Raw genomic sequence first — 18294 nt, 5'->3', positions numbered from 1 at the left:
GATAAAGGGGACATCTAAAGTTTCTTTTACAAGATGACTAAGGTTGAGTGACCACAATATTAAGTTTTACATTATTTGAAGGTGAGCGAGTTCTAGCTGAAGCAAGTGTTAAATTTGAATAAAGGAAATTAGGAAAGCGTGAGGCTCAATTGACTAAGCTGGATTGGGAAATATAATTAAAATATCAGTTAACTATGGCTGACAAAGGAAGTTGAGGATTGTATAATAAAGGAAAAGGCAGTCAGAAAGAGCACTAAACCTGAGGATTGGGAAATTTTTAGAGTACAGCAAAGGAGGGCCAAGTAACTTAAGAAAAAGAAGAATAGAATATGGAAGCAATCTCAGTGTAAATGTGCACAGTCCTCCAGCTGTGGAGGCACTACAGCCCAGTGTGACCGTAACTGGACTTCTGTATACTTTGTATTGCCGTCTGTGAACTTAACACTTTCTCAGTATGTTCTGATATCATTTGTTGTGTTCACTTTTAACAGATCAAAAAGAGTACCTCTGGTTCAGCTGACATGTAGTTATAGTGTGGAGAGTGTGCTAGAAGTAATAACTGTTGGAGTAATTTGTTTATTTTCATAAAACATGTGGAGGAGACTCATCTTGATGTTAGCATTTTTTTGGATAGGATAGTACAACAAATGGATGCAAGCATCATTTTGACTACAATAAATAAACTTCTTTTGCACAAATGCGCCATTACTTATGCTTGTGACCCTGAACAACTACCAAGTCTTTTACAGCAGCATAGAATTTGGATGACATATTGACAGCATATGGAATATTGAAGTCATTGAACACTTCCTGGTACACTCTCTGATTACCAACTAATGAATAGTTCTGGTTAGAGGTGCATTTTAATTGAGGAATGGTTTGGGTCACAATTCAAACTTTATTTCAGTTTTGCATGCATTAATGATTTGGTTAGTATAGCAAATGTCTTTTAGACAATTTTAAAATTACATCCTTTTTTTGGAATTTGCATTCAATTCTGAAAATTTGCATGATGCAGTTAATGCACACAGTTTGTTCATAAAACAATATTTCAACAAAGGGTCTTGTGGTGCAGGGTTAGTGTTCCTAGCTCTGGGCTAGAAGGTGTGGGCTGAACTCCCAAGTGCCACAAGGTATGTCATAACATGTCTGAGAGACTGGTGGGTTTTAAAATCCATTTTGTCATGATAGCACTGCACTATTTTAAGCTGATTGTTTAATGCCCATGTCTCCAGCAGGCCAAGGTTTATTTTGAATGTTCCCAATCCTTTTCTTTACCATATTTTCCACCTCCCATAGGGCAGACCGTTCTAACTGCGGTTTGAAACTTCTTTGCTATGTCACTGTTTCCATTGTCACACCCTACAAGCCTCTCTTTTTAATGCTCCCTTTCATAGCCAACCACAAGGAGAGGAGGTTTGACTAGCATAGTGCTGGTAAGAAAGCTGTTCACTGTTTGCACTACATTTAGCACTAATTGTTTGCTCCTACATTACTCCAGAGTTCCTACTCCACTAATCCAGCTAAAATGCCCAGTGCAGCTGTTTAAAGTCAGCATCCAATTTTCCAAATCTGCAATTGATTTGGGACACTTCTTTAATCTTGTGTTGTATAATGTGCCATGTTTGCTAAGCTCAGTGTGTGGAGACCAATTACACGTGGAGAATTTTCTCTATAAGACCAGCTATAGAGCAAAGTACCATGTGTCCATTTAAACAGAATTTGCTGCTTGGGTTACACTTGCTCAAAAACAAAATTACCTCATCTCTTTAACTGTCCAGACAATTTTTATATGCAGTTATTTGCCTTCTTTCCCCTCAGATAAACCATATCTAGGTGTGAGTTTAAAGTCTTTCTGGACTCCATATAGTTAAAAATCTCAACTTTTAACTTTGTCCATCCCAGTCCAACACTGGCAGCTCCCAAGTCATGCACTCAACATAAACTGTTTTCTCTCTGCACTTTGGTGCAGTTTCTGGACTTTACATCTGGTAATTCATTTCAGATTTGAATTTTGTTTGCCACATTGTTTTTTGCTTATCAGTTATTACAATTTCTTCTCCTCTCTTTCTCTCTTCTTTCTTCCCCCCCCCCCCCCCCCCCCCAAGTACTCTTAATTTTGGTGTCCCACTAAACCTAAAGCAAGCATGAGCCACACAGTATTGAGAAAACAGGTCTGCACAGCGAACAATGAACTTTTTTTAACTACTAGGCTGACCAATAGGTTCCCTAAATCTCTCAAAAGAGCAAACAAAGCCAAGTTGAATATCTAATTCAAGTTTCATAATTCTGATTTTCTTTTTAAGGAAGTAAAATTATACAGAAGCAAACTTGGCACCACCAGATAAAGTTAATATATTATACTTTGTTTTTTTTTAAAAAAACAGGTCTCAGTTCTTCCAGCAGTAGCCTTTACCTAAAGCCACAACTGAGAAGTAAAATGTTAAACCACCTGAAACTCTGTGCCATCATGCCAAATCTGGAAGACATAAAGCACTGGAGACCTCATTGCTATTTCCAGTTTTCTAGTTTAGGGCAAAGGCAGATTATTTTTCACTAATGTCTGTTTTAATTTTTGGTCTACCTGCAGAGAATTTTTCACAAAAGCAAGACTTCAAACATCAGCCCCCTTGCCTGGCAACGTGAAAAAAGTTAGTTGAATTTTCAAAGCCGGGTCAAGCACCTGCTGAATTCTGGCTTTTCTACCTAGTGCCTGAACCACTTCACTCTGACAATGCTATTTTGAAATGTAAATGGGGCTGATTTAGGCAGGAAGCTGACTTGGGTCCAGTAGGAGGTGTTGAACATCTTGAAGGTGAGAATTGCCTGTATGACACAGGCAGCAGAGGCAGGTAAAAGCTACATTGGGAGCTGTGCAGTCTTGCTGAGAACCAGGAGGGTAAAGACCATCGAAAAAGAAAGTAGAAACCATTGTTGTCATCTGGGAATGTAATCTTAAAACTGACTGTGGACTCTTTCCTAGTCCCACTGGCAATTTATCTTCTAGTGCAGAGTTTCCTTGTATTCAGTTCTGGGCAAATTACTTGTTTTGAAATTATTCCCAGAGAAGGGCACCAATGCTTTTCCAGCAACTTAAGACTAAGTAGCTTAGTAAGTTCCCACAGATCTTCCAGTCGTCTTCCCCAGGCCAAACTACAAACCTATGTTTTGTTTTTTAGGATGTGAAATGACATTATGTGATATGACCATAATTTTGCACTCACTCTTTCACCAGCAGTATTTGACTCTGTGCCAACATTATGTATGCTTCTATTGTTTTTTTAAAAGTCCTTTTTTTTCTTTGCTATTGGTGCAATCTCCTGATGCTGTGTTTTTGAATATTTTACCTGTTTTTTTCAATAGAGTTGGGGAATGTTAACTTTTCTATCAACTATATTGTTTTGGTGGATTTGCAGATTGCTCTTGTGGCCTTTGAGTCCGGTCAGAAAAGCTTTCCACTCCCCAGGAAAGTATGTCTCTTTTTATTATCCATTTTTAACCTTTGATTGGTTAGTTAATGAGTATTGCTTTTGACTTGTTGTTTATTGAAGCCCAGCTTTTGTCCTTTGTATCCAATGCAGGATTGCAGTGAGGTCTTGTTTTGGTTATTTAAATTGCACTTTTGGTCCTGAGTTTAGCTCTCCTTTTATACTCTAACCTGCTTTCAAGAACAGAGCACTTTGATCCATTTGGTATTGTATTTCTCCTGTTTTTGCTAAATGTGCATTCACTGGTGTCTGACTATACCTTTTTGTTTTTCCTTAATGTCCACCCTTTTCTTTTATTTTAGTTATTCCCACGACAATCCATTGGTTATTTGTACTATCCAAGGAATTACCTTTATTCAGAAATGCTTCTCTAAGTCAATGGGGAAACTAAAATTTTTAAGATGTTCTGCCTGCGGTAATATAAAAATGCATACGTGATCTATACGTCTCAGCAGAAAAACACTGACCTTTGCTAAAGTTTCAAAAAGCCCCGAGCATTGGGGGCAGCTGCTGTTTTTTTTTTCTCCGTCTGTGACCAGCTAATGTATCAAATGTGGGAGAGCAATCTATGTTGCTGCAAATCTGGTTGCAAAGTCATTATGTCAGTAGTGAAAGTGTGTTCTATGGAGGTTTTGGTTTGGAAATTCCCTGGTTTGTTTACAGCACCTCACCTATCAACTCTGCTGTACGTTGAGCAGAGATAGGGAAAGTTTCACTTTCCCCTCGTATTTAGGGAGCAGGCATGACTCAGAGCCAATCCCAATTTGTATCTAGTGTGCAGTCTAGTTTTAGCTTGTGCTACAATCTGACTCCAATTTCCTCACCACCTATTCTAGAAGCCTTTTTTGTTTTTCTTGATTAGATTCCCTACAATGCAGAAACCGGCCCTTCGGCCCAACAAGTCCACAGCGACCCTCCAAAGAGAAACCCACCCAGACCCATTTCCCTCTAACCTAACACTACAGGCAATTTAGAATGGCCAATGCACCTGACCTGCACATCTTTGGACTGTGGGAGGAAACCCACACAGACCTGGGAATGTGCAAACTCCACACAAACAGTCACCCAAGGCTGGAATCAAACCTGGGTGCTTGGTGCTGTGAGGCAGCAATGCTAACCACTGAGCCACCCCAAACTTGTCACTAAACTTTGCAGTAACAATACTTTTTTATAGTAGAGTTTACAGTTGTGTACTGCAAATTTGTGTGGTGAATTGATTTTTCAATGCAAAATTGATCACTATCAATTGAAGCAAACTTTGTCCATATGCAGCAAGATCAGGATGAATCCAGGCTTGGTGGTTAAATGTTGAATAACATTCATGTCACATTTGCCAAGCAATAACTAACTGCAACAAGATTCTAACCATTTCCCATTTGATATTGAGTTGTACTACCATCACTAATCTCCATTATCAACATGCTGAAGGTACCATTTGAGCAGAAACTGAACTGTGCTAAGCATATAAATACTGTGACTATACCTCCTGACTGTAACTCCCCTTCTCTGTCCTATCATTAGAAGGCACAAGTAATGAGTGTGATAGAATACTCCCCTTCTTGTTCAGGTGGGTGCAGCTTCAATACTACCTTGAGCACTGCCACAGCAGCAGTGTACCATCAACAAGCTACCCTATGGCAACTCCCCAATTTCATAGCATTTTCCAAAGCTGTGATCTCTGCCATCCAGAAAGACAAGGACCACCGGTTACCTGTGTAACTGAAATATAACAATGAAACTTGCTTTGGATGTTCAATTTCTTTTTATAAATTAAGAATAGCATTCCTTTAGCCATCTTAATTACTTACTGTACCTAAGCATTTTGTGGTTTGAGTAGTAGAACATCCTGTGTGGCTCAGAATTCTGCAATCATTCTCAAGCAATACACTCCCTTTTGTTTTAAACTTCTTGCAGCTTTGTACTGAAAAACCTTTCAATTTTCCCCTTTGCTACTTAACTACTGGATTTTTGCCTAATTTCTCAACTACTTATACAAGTCTGAAAACTCATTGTGACCCTCTCACAACATACTTTACCTATCTTTATCTTCTACAACATAAACCACTGTCTTTTATCTCCTCCAAGTCACTGATGTAAGAAGGTGAGGCCCCAGAACAGATCCCTGTGGAATAACTTTGGTCTTATCCTGCCGATCAGAAAAATCTCTATTTATGCATTTTCCTGGCTGGCAGGCAGAAGACCAAGACTTGATCCAGTATGGTTACATGACTTTGCTTTCTCAATCTTGCTGACATGCTGATTTGCCTTAAATATTTCAAAATGGCTAACTATAACTATTTTTAAATTTGATTCAAACACAAAGCCCCATGATGTCAAGCTAACAGACCTGTGATTTTTCTGCTTTCTGCCTCCAAGAGCTAAATTTTGTTACCTTTCAATCAAATGGATCCTTTCTAGAGTGTAGGGACTTTTGAAATATTTACGCCAATGCATTTACCACCTCTTAAGATCCTAAGGTGATATCTATCTGGACTTGGAGATGTGTCAGCCACAGATCCATTAGTTAACTCAGTCCCACTTGTTCACTTCAACTTTGTTTTTCAGTATTGAGATGTGGGCATCACATTTTTCATTATAGAACAGTACATGACTGGAACAGACCCACCTGCCCACCATATCTGTGCCAAACACTATCCCATTCTAAATTTATCCCATCTGCTTCTTATCCCTCTCTTCCCTGTATGTTTGTGTCTAAATGCCTCTTAATTACTGCTATTTTATCTGCTTCTACCACCTTCCCTGGCATGTGCTCCACATACCCACTACCCTCTTGCCTCCTATGTCTCATTTTTGCCTTTAAACCTATTTATTCCCCCCCCCCCAAACAAAATTGACATTATCATTTGGAGGCAAAAAGATTCTGACTATCCATCCTATCCATGTCCCTCATTTCGTGTACTTCTCGGCCTCCCCTCTGCCTACAACACCTTGTAGAAACAATCCAAGTTTGTCTGATCTCTCATCCTAACTAATGCACTTCAATCCAGGCAACAATCCTGGAAACCACTTTTGCACCCTCTTCAAAGCCTCCACGTTCTTCCTATGGTGTAGTGACCAGAACTTTACACAATCCAAATGGTGGCCTAACTAAAATTCTTATCTATCAACATGACTTGCTAACGTTTACACTTAATGCACTGACCAATGAAGGCAAGCATGCTGTGTGCTACCTTTTTATCACCTTATCCACATGCGTTGCCACATTCCGGAGCTATGCACTTGCACCCCAAAAGTCCCTCCTGAATATCCATGCTTCTAAGGACCCTGCATGCTTTCCTCTTGCATTTGACCTCCCACTTTGTCTGGATTAAACTCCAAGTCCCATTTTTTTCTATCCAACTTTCCAACTGATCTATATACTGCTGTATCCTTTGACAACCTTCTTCACAATGCACAACTCCACTCATTTTTGTGCCATCTGCAAACTTACTAATTAGACCACTGACATTTTTCATCCAAACAACAAAAATCCCAACATTGATCCCCTCAGAACACCACTGGTCACAGACCTCCAGTTGGAAAAGACCTGTCCATGACTACCCTCTGTCTTCTATGACCAAGCCAATTTTGTATCTAACTTTCTAACTCATTATGGATCCTGTGATTTGATCTTCTGGACCAGCCTACCTTGTCAAATGCTTAAAGTCCTTGTGGACAATGTTCAGCACAGCACCCCCAATGTTGTGGGGAAAATCACCAGTCTTGGAGTCAGAATCGGGATTCAATGACAGAGTTTTTTGTACAAAGGCACGAGAGCTCTGGGGGAGGGGGGGAGAGAGACTTTGTCAGCACGGCTGACAGCTGCGAGCCTCCTTGCTCTCTGACCACGTGTTATGATATTTTATACGTCTGTGGTACAAAAGTTCAAGTACAAGTCTTTGTTTGTACAGCATGGTTTTTTTTACAGAAACCATTACAAAGTCATTGTCAGTTTCAGTGGTTGTGATGTTCTTGCTGAGCAGGAAGATTGTTTTTTCTTTCACTACTGCTGTTAACATTTGTACACAAGCAGTCTCAGGTAGTTCATGTTTCTATTTAAGGTGGTCTCAGACACTTCAGGCAGTAGACGTTACTGATGTGCATTCTCTTTTTTTTCCCCACCCACCTTTTTAAACTAATCATCTATGCTCTGTCTATTGTGCTGGTATCCTGTTGGCTTCAGGCAGTATATGCTTTACTGTGTATGCTTTACTGTATTTTTCCATATAATGGCTCAGTGGCCATCTTGTGTCTATGTGTCCAGGGTCAATATGTCTGTCAACTCCCACTTCAATCATCATCATTATTTGCTCAAAAAACTCTCACACAGCCCTGCTAACTATCCCTTACCAGTGCATTATTTTCCAAATGCAAGTAAATCCTGTCCCTAAGAATCTCCAATACTTTCCTTACCACAGATGTATAATTTCTTGTATTATCCCTCTTTCCCTCCTTGAACAAACGAACAATATTTGCTATTCTCTAGTCCTGAGATTTTCTGTGGCTAAAGAGGGTACAAAGATCTCTCAAAGGCCCCAGCAATCTCCATCCTTGCTTCCTCTTTATTTTTATTCTGGGATAGATCCCATCAGGCCATGGCTGACTTATCCCCCTCAATGTTTTTCAAGACCTCCAATGCCACCTCCTTAATATTAATGTGCCCCTTTTCATTTTACCACCATCCGTACCCTTGCCCTTGGTGAATACTGATTTATGAAGTACTCATTAAGAACAATTACCCATTTCCTCTGGCTGTATGCGTAAATTCCCTCCTTTTGTCCTTGAGCGGACCAACCTTTTCCTAGCTACTCTCTTGCTTCTAATCTATGTACAGAATGCATTGGAATCCTCCATCAGCATGGTTGCCAAAGATATTTAATGACCCATTTTTAGCTTTCCTACTTCCTTTTACATTCCTCAAGGATCTTATTTAATTTGTTTTCCTAAACCTTACATATGTTTTCCTTCCTTTTTGACTAAACATTCAATGTTCCTGAATTGTGTCCTCCTTCTCTTTCACTCCCTCTCATGTCAACCCTCACTTTATGTACTGTTCCATTTTCAGGTACATGTAGAAACTGTTACTATCTGGTTTTACATTTTCTAGCTAGCTTCTTAATCATGGAGAATTAATTAGAATATTAACATTTTATTGCACAGAAACAGACCATTTGGCCCTAATGGTCCAAGGCATTTTTTTAACGCTCATCAGGAGTACCTCTGTACTTCAGCTAACATTATCAACATTTGTTTCTATTCATCCTTTTTCAAACTATTTATCTTGCTTTACCTCTTTGTAAATATACTCTTTTTAAAAAAAAAAATACCCATACATATCTCTTTGGAGAATAGACGAGTAACTTACTCCTACACTGTCTCCAGAAACTGGGAGCCTGCTTAGTACTAATAATAATGGCTTGTGGGATCTTAAGCCTGCTCCTCCAGACTGCAGTTTGGAAATGCTGCCGTGACATTGACTGACATCTGCACACAGTGACAAAGTCAGCACTGTATTGTACCCATGTGAATGTTTCCTATTTCATGTACTTTTTTATAGTCTGTGCTTTAACTCTGTCCAGTACAGATTCTGTTTATGATCGTTATTGACATGAGGTGTAGCATTGATCTGACAACATAGATTATCCACATTATACACCTACTTTCCTTAAGATGGCAGGTTGCCTTCTTTTTCTTGAACTATTGCAGTCCCTGTGATTCCTGTAATGTTGGGGAGGGATGATGCATAGGTGTGTTCCAAAATCGTGAGTGAGTAGCCTAGAGTTCAAGGTGGCCTCTTCTATGCCCCAAACATCTTGTATTTAGGATTAGCTTCAGTTTCTAGTGCCAGAATTAAGTTAGAGCTCTAACCTACTGTCTCAAACTGTGTATTGTAAACTGTATTATGAAATGCAGTACACTTCATCCCTGCTCTGTTTCAGGATCTGGATCATAAAACAAGCACGTGGCATAAACCAATCCAGGAACTACAGAAACAGATTTCCCAACTGACCGATGAAAACCAGCGTCTTGTTAACCAGTTGGTTGAGATTCAGTCTCAGGAAGGTAAATCAAATCTCTGGTTACACGGACTCCTGCATCTGCATCCTATAGCAAGCAGACTGACTTTGTAAAAGATATTGAGTATGTAAAATTTGACTCCTTAACTTTGCAGAAGCCTGAGGCCTTCGAAATAGCATGTGCATTGCTTCCATGGAATTCACTGTAGCCTTTACTTTCATGCCTGCTCCTCCATAACACTTCGTACCTTGTATCAACTAAAAACAATAGCTATTCGGGGAAGATGAGGTGTCATGATAACTTCACTGGATTGTGTGGAGATGCCAGTGTTGGACTGGGGTGGAAAAATGTTTAAAAATCGCACAACACCAGGTTATAGTCCAACAGCTTTATTTGGAAGTACGAGTTTTTGGAGCACTGCTCCTTCCTTCGTCAGGCTGCTACCTGATGAAGCAGCAGCACTGCAAAAGCTTGTACTTTCAAATAAACCTGTTGGACTGTAACCTGGTGTTGTGATTTTTGTTTTAAAACTTTCACTAGACCAGCAATCCTGAAGCCCAGGGTAGTGCTCTAGTCAGTCAGCTTGAAATTCCAGCAACTTTAATGTAGTTAATAAATCAGGATTGTAATATTAACCTGTTAATGATTTTTGAGACAGTTATTATTTAATTCATCAGTGTCCTTAGGAACATTGCCATCCATACTTAATCTGGAGTCCTGCTTTCCAGACTAACCATCTAGCTGACTCTTAAGTATCTTCTGAAATGGTCTTGGAAACCACTTGAGGACCATTGAGAACAGGCAGCAGATGTTGGCTCTGAATGAATGGTTGTTTTTAATGGCCCATTCTGACCTGCTTTTAGCTCCTTAGTTAAAATCTATATTGTCTGACCAGATCTTCAAGTAGTTTAAAACATTTTATTGTCCTGAAGAGGCGGCTTCTTGGCCATACTTAGAATGTAACTATTCTAAATCTGGTGGCTCATCCCATTCACGCCAGCAATAACGTTTTTTTTAAACTGCCATTTTCAGGTTGTTTCCATAATACTGGAGAAACTCAGGTCAACTAGTCTCTCTGGAGAGAGAAAGCAAAATTTTACTGTGTGCTTGCTTAGTTTTTGTTTGATAAATGATGGTTGAGGTTTGGCGGGTAATCTACTCCAGCCCCATAAAGCAATTGCTGCAGCATGAGATTAATGTGTTTTCTTTTGGTGAACTGCTTTTCATTTTGGATTAGATTATTTAGTGTGGAAACAGGCCCTTTGTCCCAACAAGTCCACACCGACCTGCCAAAGCACAACCCACCCACACCCATTTCCCTATATTTACTCCTTCGCCTAACACTAGGGGCAATTGAGCATAGCCAATTTACCTAACCTGCACATTTTTGGACTGTGGGAGTAAACCGGAAGAAACCCATGCCGACATCGGGAGAATGTGCAAACTCCACACAGTCAGTCGCCTTAGGTGGGAGTTGAACCTGGGTCTCTGGCGCTCTGAAGCAGCAGTGCTAACCACTGTGCCATGAGAGAGTGTGTGTAGTATGAGCCTGCGCGAGAGAAATACCAATTGCACGTGTAAGAAAAAGAATGTGTGTTAGAGAGTTTTGGAGAGAGTGAGCGTGTGAAAGTGAGAATATGAGATGGTGAATGGGAGTCTGTGGGGGTGTGTGTCAAAGTGTAGAAGCGACAGAGTTCAGGGACCCTATATATTTAGTGGATCTGAACACTTTGATTTTTTGGCATGTTGCTGCATTGATCAGAATTCATCATAACAGCATTTAGGTTTAAATATTTAGGGTTTTTTGGTCCACTCCCAATGTAGCACTTATTTCCCCCATGGGCAAAAAAGTAAAATCCACCTTATCAGATTTCTGCAGAAGTACTGCCAGTACTGTTGTCATTGTTGTTTTTCTGTGTCAGGAAGTGTCCTTGAGCCAGAAAAGAATTCTTGCCTCCCCCTCATCCTGTTCTATCTTCCTTGTCTTAATCATGTTGTCTAACAAGTGCCAGAAATCAGCCAAAAGAGTCTGATTACGAATGACTGGAACTCAACTCAAATCTGGGAGACCGGAGCTTAAGTTGTAACATTGTAGCTACAATGTCCCTGATAACACATTCCTCAGGCTGTTGTATTGTGTCAACTGTTTTTGCACAGTAAAGGACTGATAGACAAAAGCGAGACAGTTAAATTTGAGCTTGATACTGGCAGAGCGCTTTGCACTGGTGATATAATTAAAGCTGAATTTAACAACTGAAGGAAGAACTTTGTTCAGAGCATGGCTTGCCTTCATGTGAAGGGAGTTGAGGCAAATTCAAAACTTGTTAATTGAGTAATATGGTTATAATATCTATCACCGAAATACATTAATGTACCCTTCCATGGCTTGAGTGGGATTGCATCTTGTGCATTTTAAAGATTTGAACTACTCTTACAAACCCTGCAGGAGACTATATATTTAGAAATGCCTCTGTAATCCAAGGACCGATGTGTTGACAGCCTTTCTTTTATTAGACAGCCTTTCAAAGAAGGAACGGGAAGTAATGTTAAAATTAAAAGAAGTGGTTGATCAACAACGAGATGAAATTCGAGCCAAAGGCCATGAGATCTATTGCAAGAATGAAGATGTCGATGCAGTAAGTAAGAAACCTTGCTGCTTTGGGTTGGTTTTTACTTTAGTTTCTTTAGTTTAGTGAAGAATTGTAAAATAGAAGCTGCATTTAACAATAAGGGAATCTTTTTGTAAAGAAAACAAAGTCCAATTGTCTATCCACCTCCTGCTGGAAGCTACTTTTAAAAAAAAAATCTTGGATCATCCAATTACAAGATTTTGTGCACAGTTCTGAATCATTTATCATCTTTTTAAAACTGTGCATCACTTTGTTTTTAACATTTGTTGCTTTAGCACAAATAAAAAAAAAAATCATTTGTATAGGAGTATTCTGTTTAATGTAGAAAACCAGTAAACCGAAATAAAATGGATGCCAAGCCAATTAAGAAAGAACAATTGAAAGTTAGAGGTGGTTTTAAGATTTTTGACACTGGTAAGAGCAGTTAAGTATATGGAAAAATAATTCCAGAATGATTTAAGACAGCAGAAGGCATAACTACTGATGTATGCCCTACATCTTGAATTTATATTCTTCTTTTTCTGTCAGTTGACAAAAGGTTTCTGAGCTGTGGGTATGAAGACACTTTTATTCATAGCCCTTATTACCTTTGTGGTGAGTGCTGTGGGATGTAAAGGATTCTATTCTTAAAGGTAGTTGCTTCTGTCCTCACTTAGACACCACTTATGGTGTGCAACTAATGAAATACAATTTGATGTTATGCTCCATTGTCTGTGTCTTTTTGTTTGATTTGAAATGGTTTGGGTTAATTAAATACAAACTAGCCTTGTGCTTTTAAAACCATTTGAACTCCAAATGTTGCTAAATTATGAGTGACAGATAATTAGCTTAGAATTCTAAACTGATTAGTTCATTTACATTGTAAATAGATAAGGTGAAATGATCAACTTAGGCAACTTGAGCCAATGATCCCTTCTAGAATACTATACAATGTGTTTTTTTAAAACAAAAACTCCATTTGCATAACAACCTTTTTTTTACTTCAGGTAATTGGAAAGGCTTCAGACATGGCGTCTGATTTTTACAATTGTGTTCCTGATGAGCTAATGTAGAATATAGTGCTTTCTTGGGGAGGCAATAGCCTGGTGGTATTATCACTGGACTGTTAATCCAGAGACCCAACTAATGTTCTAGGAATTCAGGTTCGAATTGTGCCACAACAGATGGTAGAATTTGAATTCAATAAAAATCTGGAATTAAGAGTCAATGGCGCTTTCTTGTAACAAACACAAAATGCTGGTTAAACAAATTTTGATGTTTTGGATCTGGTATGACTGCTCAATTAGACTCGAGTCATTCTTGACATTTTAACTGTTCTTCTCTCTGCACAGATGCTGCCAGATCTGCAAGTTTCTCCAGCATTTTGATTTTAGATTTCTTGCATTCACAGTATTTTGCTTTGATTCGAGCATTTTCTTACATCTGTTCAGGAACACTTCAGAACCAATTTTTTCAGTTCTGTTCAGTTTCCTGACTGTAGCAATAATTTCCACAATTTAGTAGAAAGCTTTACTGGACTTCATGTTTCTCCCTCCCCAAAATACTTGAGTCATAAGGGTTAATGACACACTCAATAATTGAGGTCTTGAGGATGTTATGTCACCAAGATTTTGAGCAAACTATAATTTTTAAACTACCAATCTGGCCAAAAATAGCAAGTTGACAGAAAGCCACAGCTATAATATATTTCTGGGGAAGATTATACTGTCACTGCATGAGGTCACTGAGAATCACATTGTTAAAAATCACACAACAGCATGTTATTGTCCAACAGGTTTATTTGAAAGTACTAGCTTTTCGAAGAGGCAGTGCTTCCAAATAAACCTATTGGACTATAACCTGCTGTTTCCCTTGAGGTGGGCACTGCAGTGCTTTATTTTCCCCCTTCAGCACTATTTTGATTTAATCCTTACCCTTCCCTTCACTTTGACCATGCAGCATTGCCCTTTGAGAAGGGCATTGCTTGTCACTGGCTACTTTTTGTTTCCTTTCTTCCTGGTGGTTGGAATTGAATAAAGATTTGTACACCTGTTGTCTTTCACTGTGTCCTACACATGTGCACACACAACATGGGTGCTGGGGAAAATATAAGCACTACTGCACTTCGGTGGTATTGTGGGAGTAAGGGGGAAATATCACAGCCATAGAAAGAGGAAAAAGATAACCTGGTGTTGTCTGATTTTTAACTTTATCCACCCCAGTCCAACACCGGCACCTCCAAATCATGAGAATCACCTTGGCATTGTGTGTGTGTTCCCACTTGAAGATTACTGCATCTTTACACCTACAATCTTTGTTCCAGTATAATTTGGATTTGCTGCTCAAAGGACCACCTGGATTTGGTAACAGCCACGTGATAGTGGCAAATGATGGAAAATCATGGCCAGTTTCCACACTTATAATAAAACTTTAGTGTGTCCTTAGTTCCAAGACATTTCACTTTTTAAATTGATTTATGCAGTAACTAATACAGCTGGCTGCTAAAACTTTCTTTGTAACCAATTTACTCTTAATATCATATCAAAATAAAGATTCTGTGAGGGACTGAAAGTGACTGTAACAATCGCGGTGCCTGTGAAGTAAGTGAGACATTGTGACATGATGTGCTTTTAGAGTTCATTATTGAAACAATGACACAAGATGCTAAATCTAGAACCTGCACTCTATACTTTACCAAACAAATTTTAGTACTTCCCATCATACACTTTGTGCTGTTAGATGTTTGGCATTCCTCTCTGGTTAACCAGTAAATCAAATTTACACTATCTAATCTCAAACTTCTATCACAAAGATTTTCTTCATACAGTGAGTTCCACAATGTCAGAACACTTTCAAACACTACTTTTTCTCACTCAACATCTTTGACTGAGTAGTCATTGTTGCAATGCCGAGGAAATGCAGCAGTCAATGATCAGATCATCTGATTTACGAGCTGTTAATTTCGTGGGCAAAAAATTGGACCGGACAAAGGGGGAGAATGCTCTTAAAAAGCAATACTGTTTTTATTCATTAACCTAATTGGCTTGAGTTTAACATCCTTGCTGAAATAATAATTATTTATAATATCAGGGGATCTGAGTTTGTGCTGCCTCAAAGGAAAGTTTCTCCAGAATCAGCCAGATAAAGTCAGAGACGTACAGCATGGAAACAGACCCTTCAGTCCAACCCGTCCATGCCGACCAGATATCCCAACCCAATCTAGTCCCACCTGCCAGCACCTGGCCCATATCCCTCCAAACCCTTCCTATTCATATACCCATCCAAATGCCTTTTAAATGTTGCAATTGTACCAGCCTCCTCCACTTCCTCTGGTAGCTCATTCCATACCCATACTATCCTCTGAGTGAAAAAGTTGTACCATAGGTCTCTTTTTTTTTTAAATACCTTTCCCCTCTCACCCTAAACCTATGCCCTCTTAGTTCTGGACTCCCGACTCCCTGACCCCAGGGGAAAGACTCTGTCTATTTATCCTATCCATGCCCCTCATAATTTTGTAAACCTCTATAATGCCACCCCTCCATTTCCAATGCAGGGTTCATTTGTTGGGGCTGGAGCTGTACACTTTAATATATTAATGATTTGGACGAAGGGGCATTCTGGTGAAGTTCGCTGATGGTATAAAGTTAGGCGGACAGGCAGATAGTACTGAGGAGGTGGGGAGGCTGTAGACAGATCTAGTCCAAGACATGGCTGATGAAATTCAATGTGAGCAAATGCGAGGTCTTGCACTTTAGAAAATAGTCCGTGCCTGTGTTCTTTTTTCAAAATGGCGAGAAAATTCATAAAGCCAAAGTACAAAGGGATCGTAGAATGCTAGTACAGGATTCTCTTAAAGGTTGACTTGCAGGTTGAGTCAGTGGTTAAGAAAGCAAGTGTAATGTTGTAATTTATCTCTAGGGTTGGAATATAAAAGCAGTGATGTGCTACTGAGATTTTGTAAAGCTCTGGTTATGGTTTCGCTTTAGAATACTGTGTCCAGTTTTGGGTCCCACGCCTCAGGAAGGACATACTGGCACTGGAGTATGTCCAGCAGAGATTCACACGGATGATCCCAAGAATGGTAGGCCGAACATACAATGAATGGCTGAGGATTCTGGGATTGTATTTATTAGAAGATTGAGGGGAGATCAAATAGAAACTTACAAAACACTTCATAGCTTAGAAAGGGTGGACACTGGGAAATTGTTTCCATCAAGCGAGAATACTAGGACCCGTGGGCTTAGCCTTAGCATTAGAGGGGGTCAAGTTAAAACTGAAATGAGGAGACATTTCTTCAGCCAGAGTGTGCTTGGCCTCTGGAATTCATTGCTACAGAGTGCAGTGGAGGCTGGGATGCTAAATGTCTCCAAGGCAGAGATTGATTAAATTCTTTATCTTGCAACGAATGAAGGGATATGGGGAGAGTGTGCATAAGTGACATTGAAATGCCCATCAGCCATGATTTGAATGGGGGTGTGGACACGATGCGCCGAATGGCCTTATTCCACTCCACTTTCTTATGGTCAATCCCAACTTTTTTATGTTGGTACTTTTAAACCCAAGTACTGGCATGTTTGACACAGATGTCTTAATCTGTTCACTGACCCTTGGGATTCTGGCCTTAGACCTTCTGACCTAGAGATAGGGATACAACCACTGTCATAAGAGCCCCAGCTGCAATGCTAAAGTGCATTTGGGTGTATAGCATTAGGAATTCAAAAAAAAAGGTGGGAGGGAACAAATCAAATCATCCTGCTCTGCTGGGAAAGTGTCCACATATGGATGTCAGATGGAGACCAAGACTCTGGTTGCATTTTGAATGGAAGGGTAAGTGACTTGGTTTGAAGATATATTTTGCAGGAGATATGGCAAATGTAGACTTGTTATCTATGTGTTCTACTGCTTGTTTTTACTTTGTTTAATAACTCTGGGAAAGTGTGTGAATAGCTGACTTTTATTTTCAGCAGGACTGATCAAAAGTTATTTGTGTTTTTGAAGTTGGAGTATTAGGGCGAGGTGCCAGTATAACTATCTGTCATGGAAATGTGGCAGATAAAGTTACCAAACCCCAAAGTTGTTAGGGACTCTTACGGAATTAAAGCATAATCTTTCTGGCACACCCACAAATGGGGCCAGGAGAAAATTTCAAAAGGACATTAAAAGAAAAATCTTCCCTTTTTTGTTTGGATTTGAATGCTGTAAGTGGTTTTTTTTCCAAGTTTTGGAAGCAAGGCTGTTTGACTCAGTGTGGCAGTTTAGACTGGCAGTTGTAGACAGAAAGGAAGTCTGTCTGATTTGATCTAACAATAGATTATTTTATTCTAGCTTCAACAGCAGCTGGATCGCGTTCTGAAGGTAAACGATGATTTGCGGCATAAAATAAATGTCGTCCAAACCCAGTTGAGAAATGTGTTGGAGAAGAAGGCAGAATTAGAAGTCACAGTGCAGCAAAAGGAGAAAGAAATAAACCGACTGCAGCTCAACCTGACTGAAGTTCAGGCAGAAAACACTGGCGAAAAGGTATTTTAATCTCCTGGTAATTGCACTCTCCTCTTTATCAGTCAGAATATCTGGGTTCATGCTTCCGCTTCAAAGACTGGTGTAAAATATCTCCTCAAAATGTCACATCATAGGTCAGTGGAGAAAATGCTGTAGTCTTCAAGTACTGAAAGTGAATACCCCATCTGAAATGAAAAATTAAACTTGTTCTCTTTTGGTTTGTTGTAGCTAGATTGCTGTGCAGATATTGAGAATGTGTCTTTATTCTCTTATCTCTTCTCTTTAAAAGTTCACAGATGTATCAACAATCAACATGGCTGATAAAATCATCATTGATGTGAATGATCCAAACCGGCCTTATTTCACAAAACAAGAAATGCGACAGATTCTGCATGAGCGCAATGAACTAAAGGCAAACTTGTTCCTGGTGCAGGAGGAACTAGCTTACTATCAGAGGTCTGTGTGCACTGGGTAATGTGGGGAAAAGCTCAGGGATATGTTTGGGGATTTGTCCCATACTAGGGTGTATTAGTGCACATAGCCATTGATCTCTATGTCCTGCCCCAGCAGCTCTTAGCTCCCAAAGATGGATTGCAGAGTCATTCCACCTGTACAATTTGATGGGCTGCAACCATAAGTCCCTAATTGTGTAAGGCTTAATGCAAATGCATTTTTAGCTT

At 39.5% G+C, this 18294-nt stretch overlaps 1 protein-coding gene across 4 annotated transcripts in view; it reads left to right on the top strand.

The window, feature by feature from the left end:
- The window catches only part of LOC122564041 (Rab interacting lysosomal protein), a 40431-nt gene that overhangs the window by 6529 nt on the left and 15608 nt on the right, over positions 1–18294 (top strand). For 3 of the 4 annotated variants that reach the window (XM_043718509.1, XM_043718511.1, XM_043718508.1), the window contains exons 2-6: positions 3417–3470; positions 9428–9551; positions 12021–12142; positions 17441–17635; positions 17904–18070. In XM_043718509.1, coding sequence (XP_043574444.1) covers positions 3417–3470; positions 9428–9551; positions 12021–12142; positions 17441–17635; positions 17904–18070 — 662 coding nt within the window. The remainder of the gene's footprint in view (positions 1–3416; positions 3471–9427; positions 9552–12020; positions 12143–17440; positions 17636–17903; positions 18071–18294) is intronic. The other variant, XM_043718510.1, reaches the window with a different exon arrangement.

Source organism: Chiloscyllium plagiosum, chromosome 28, assembly GCF_004010195.1.
Source record: "Chiloscyllium plagiosum isolate BGI_BamShark_2017 chromosome 28, ASM401019v2, whole genome shotgun sequence".
NCBI lineage: Eukaryota > Metazoa > Chordata > Chondrichthyes > Orectolobiformes > Hemiscylliidae > Chiloscyllium > Chiloscyllium plagiosum.
Note: the sequence above shows the minus strand (reverse complement) of the source record. Positions and strands in the feature narration are given on the sequence as shown.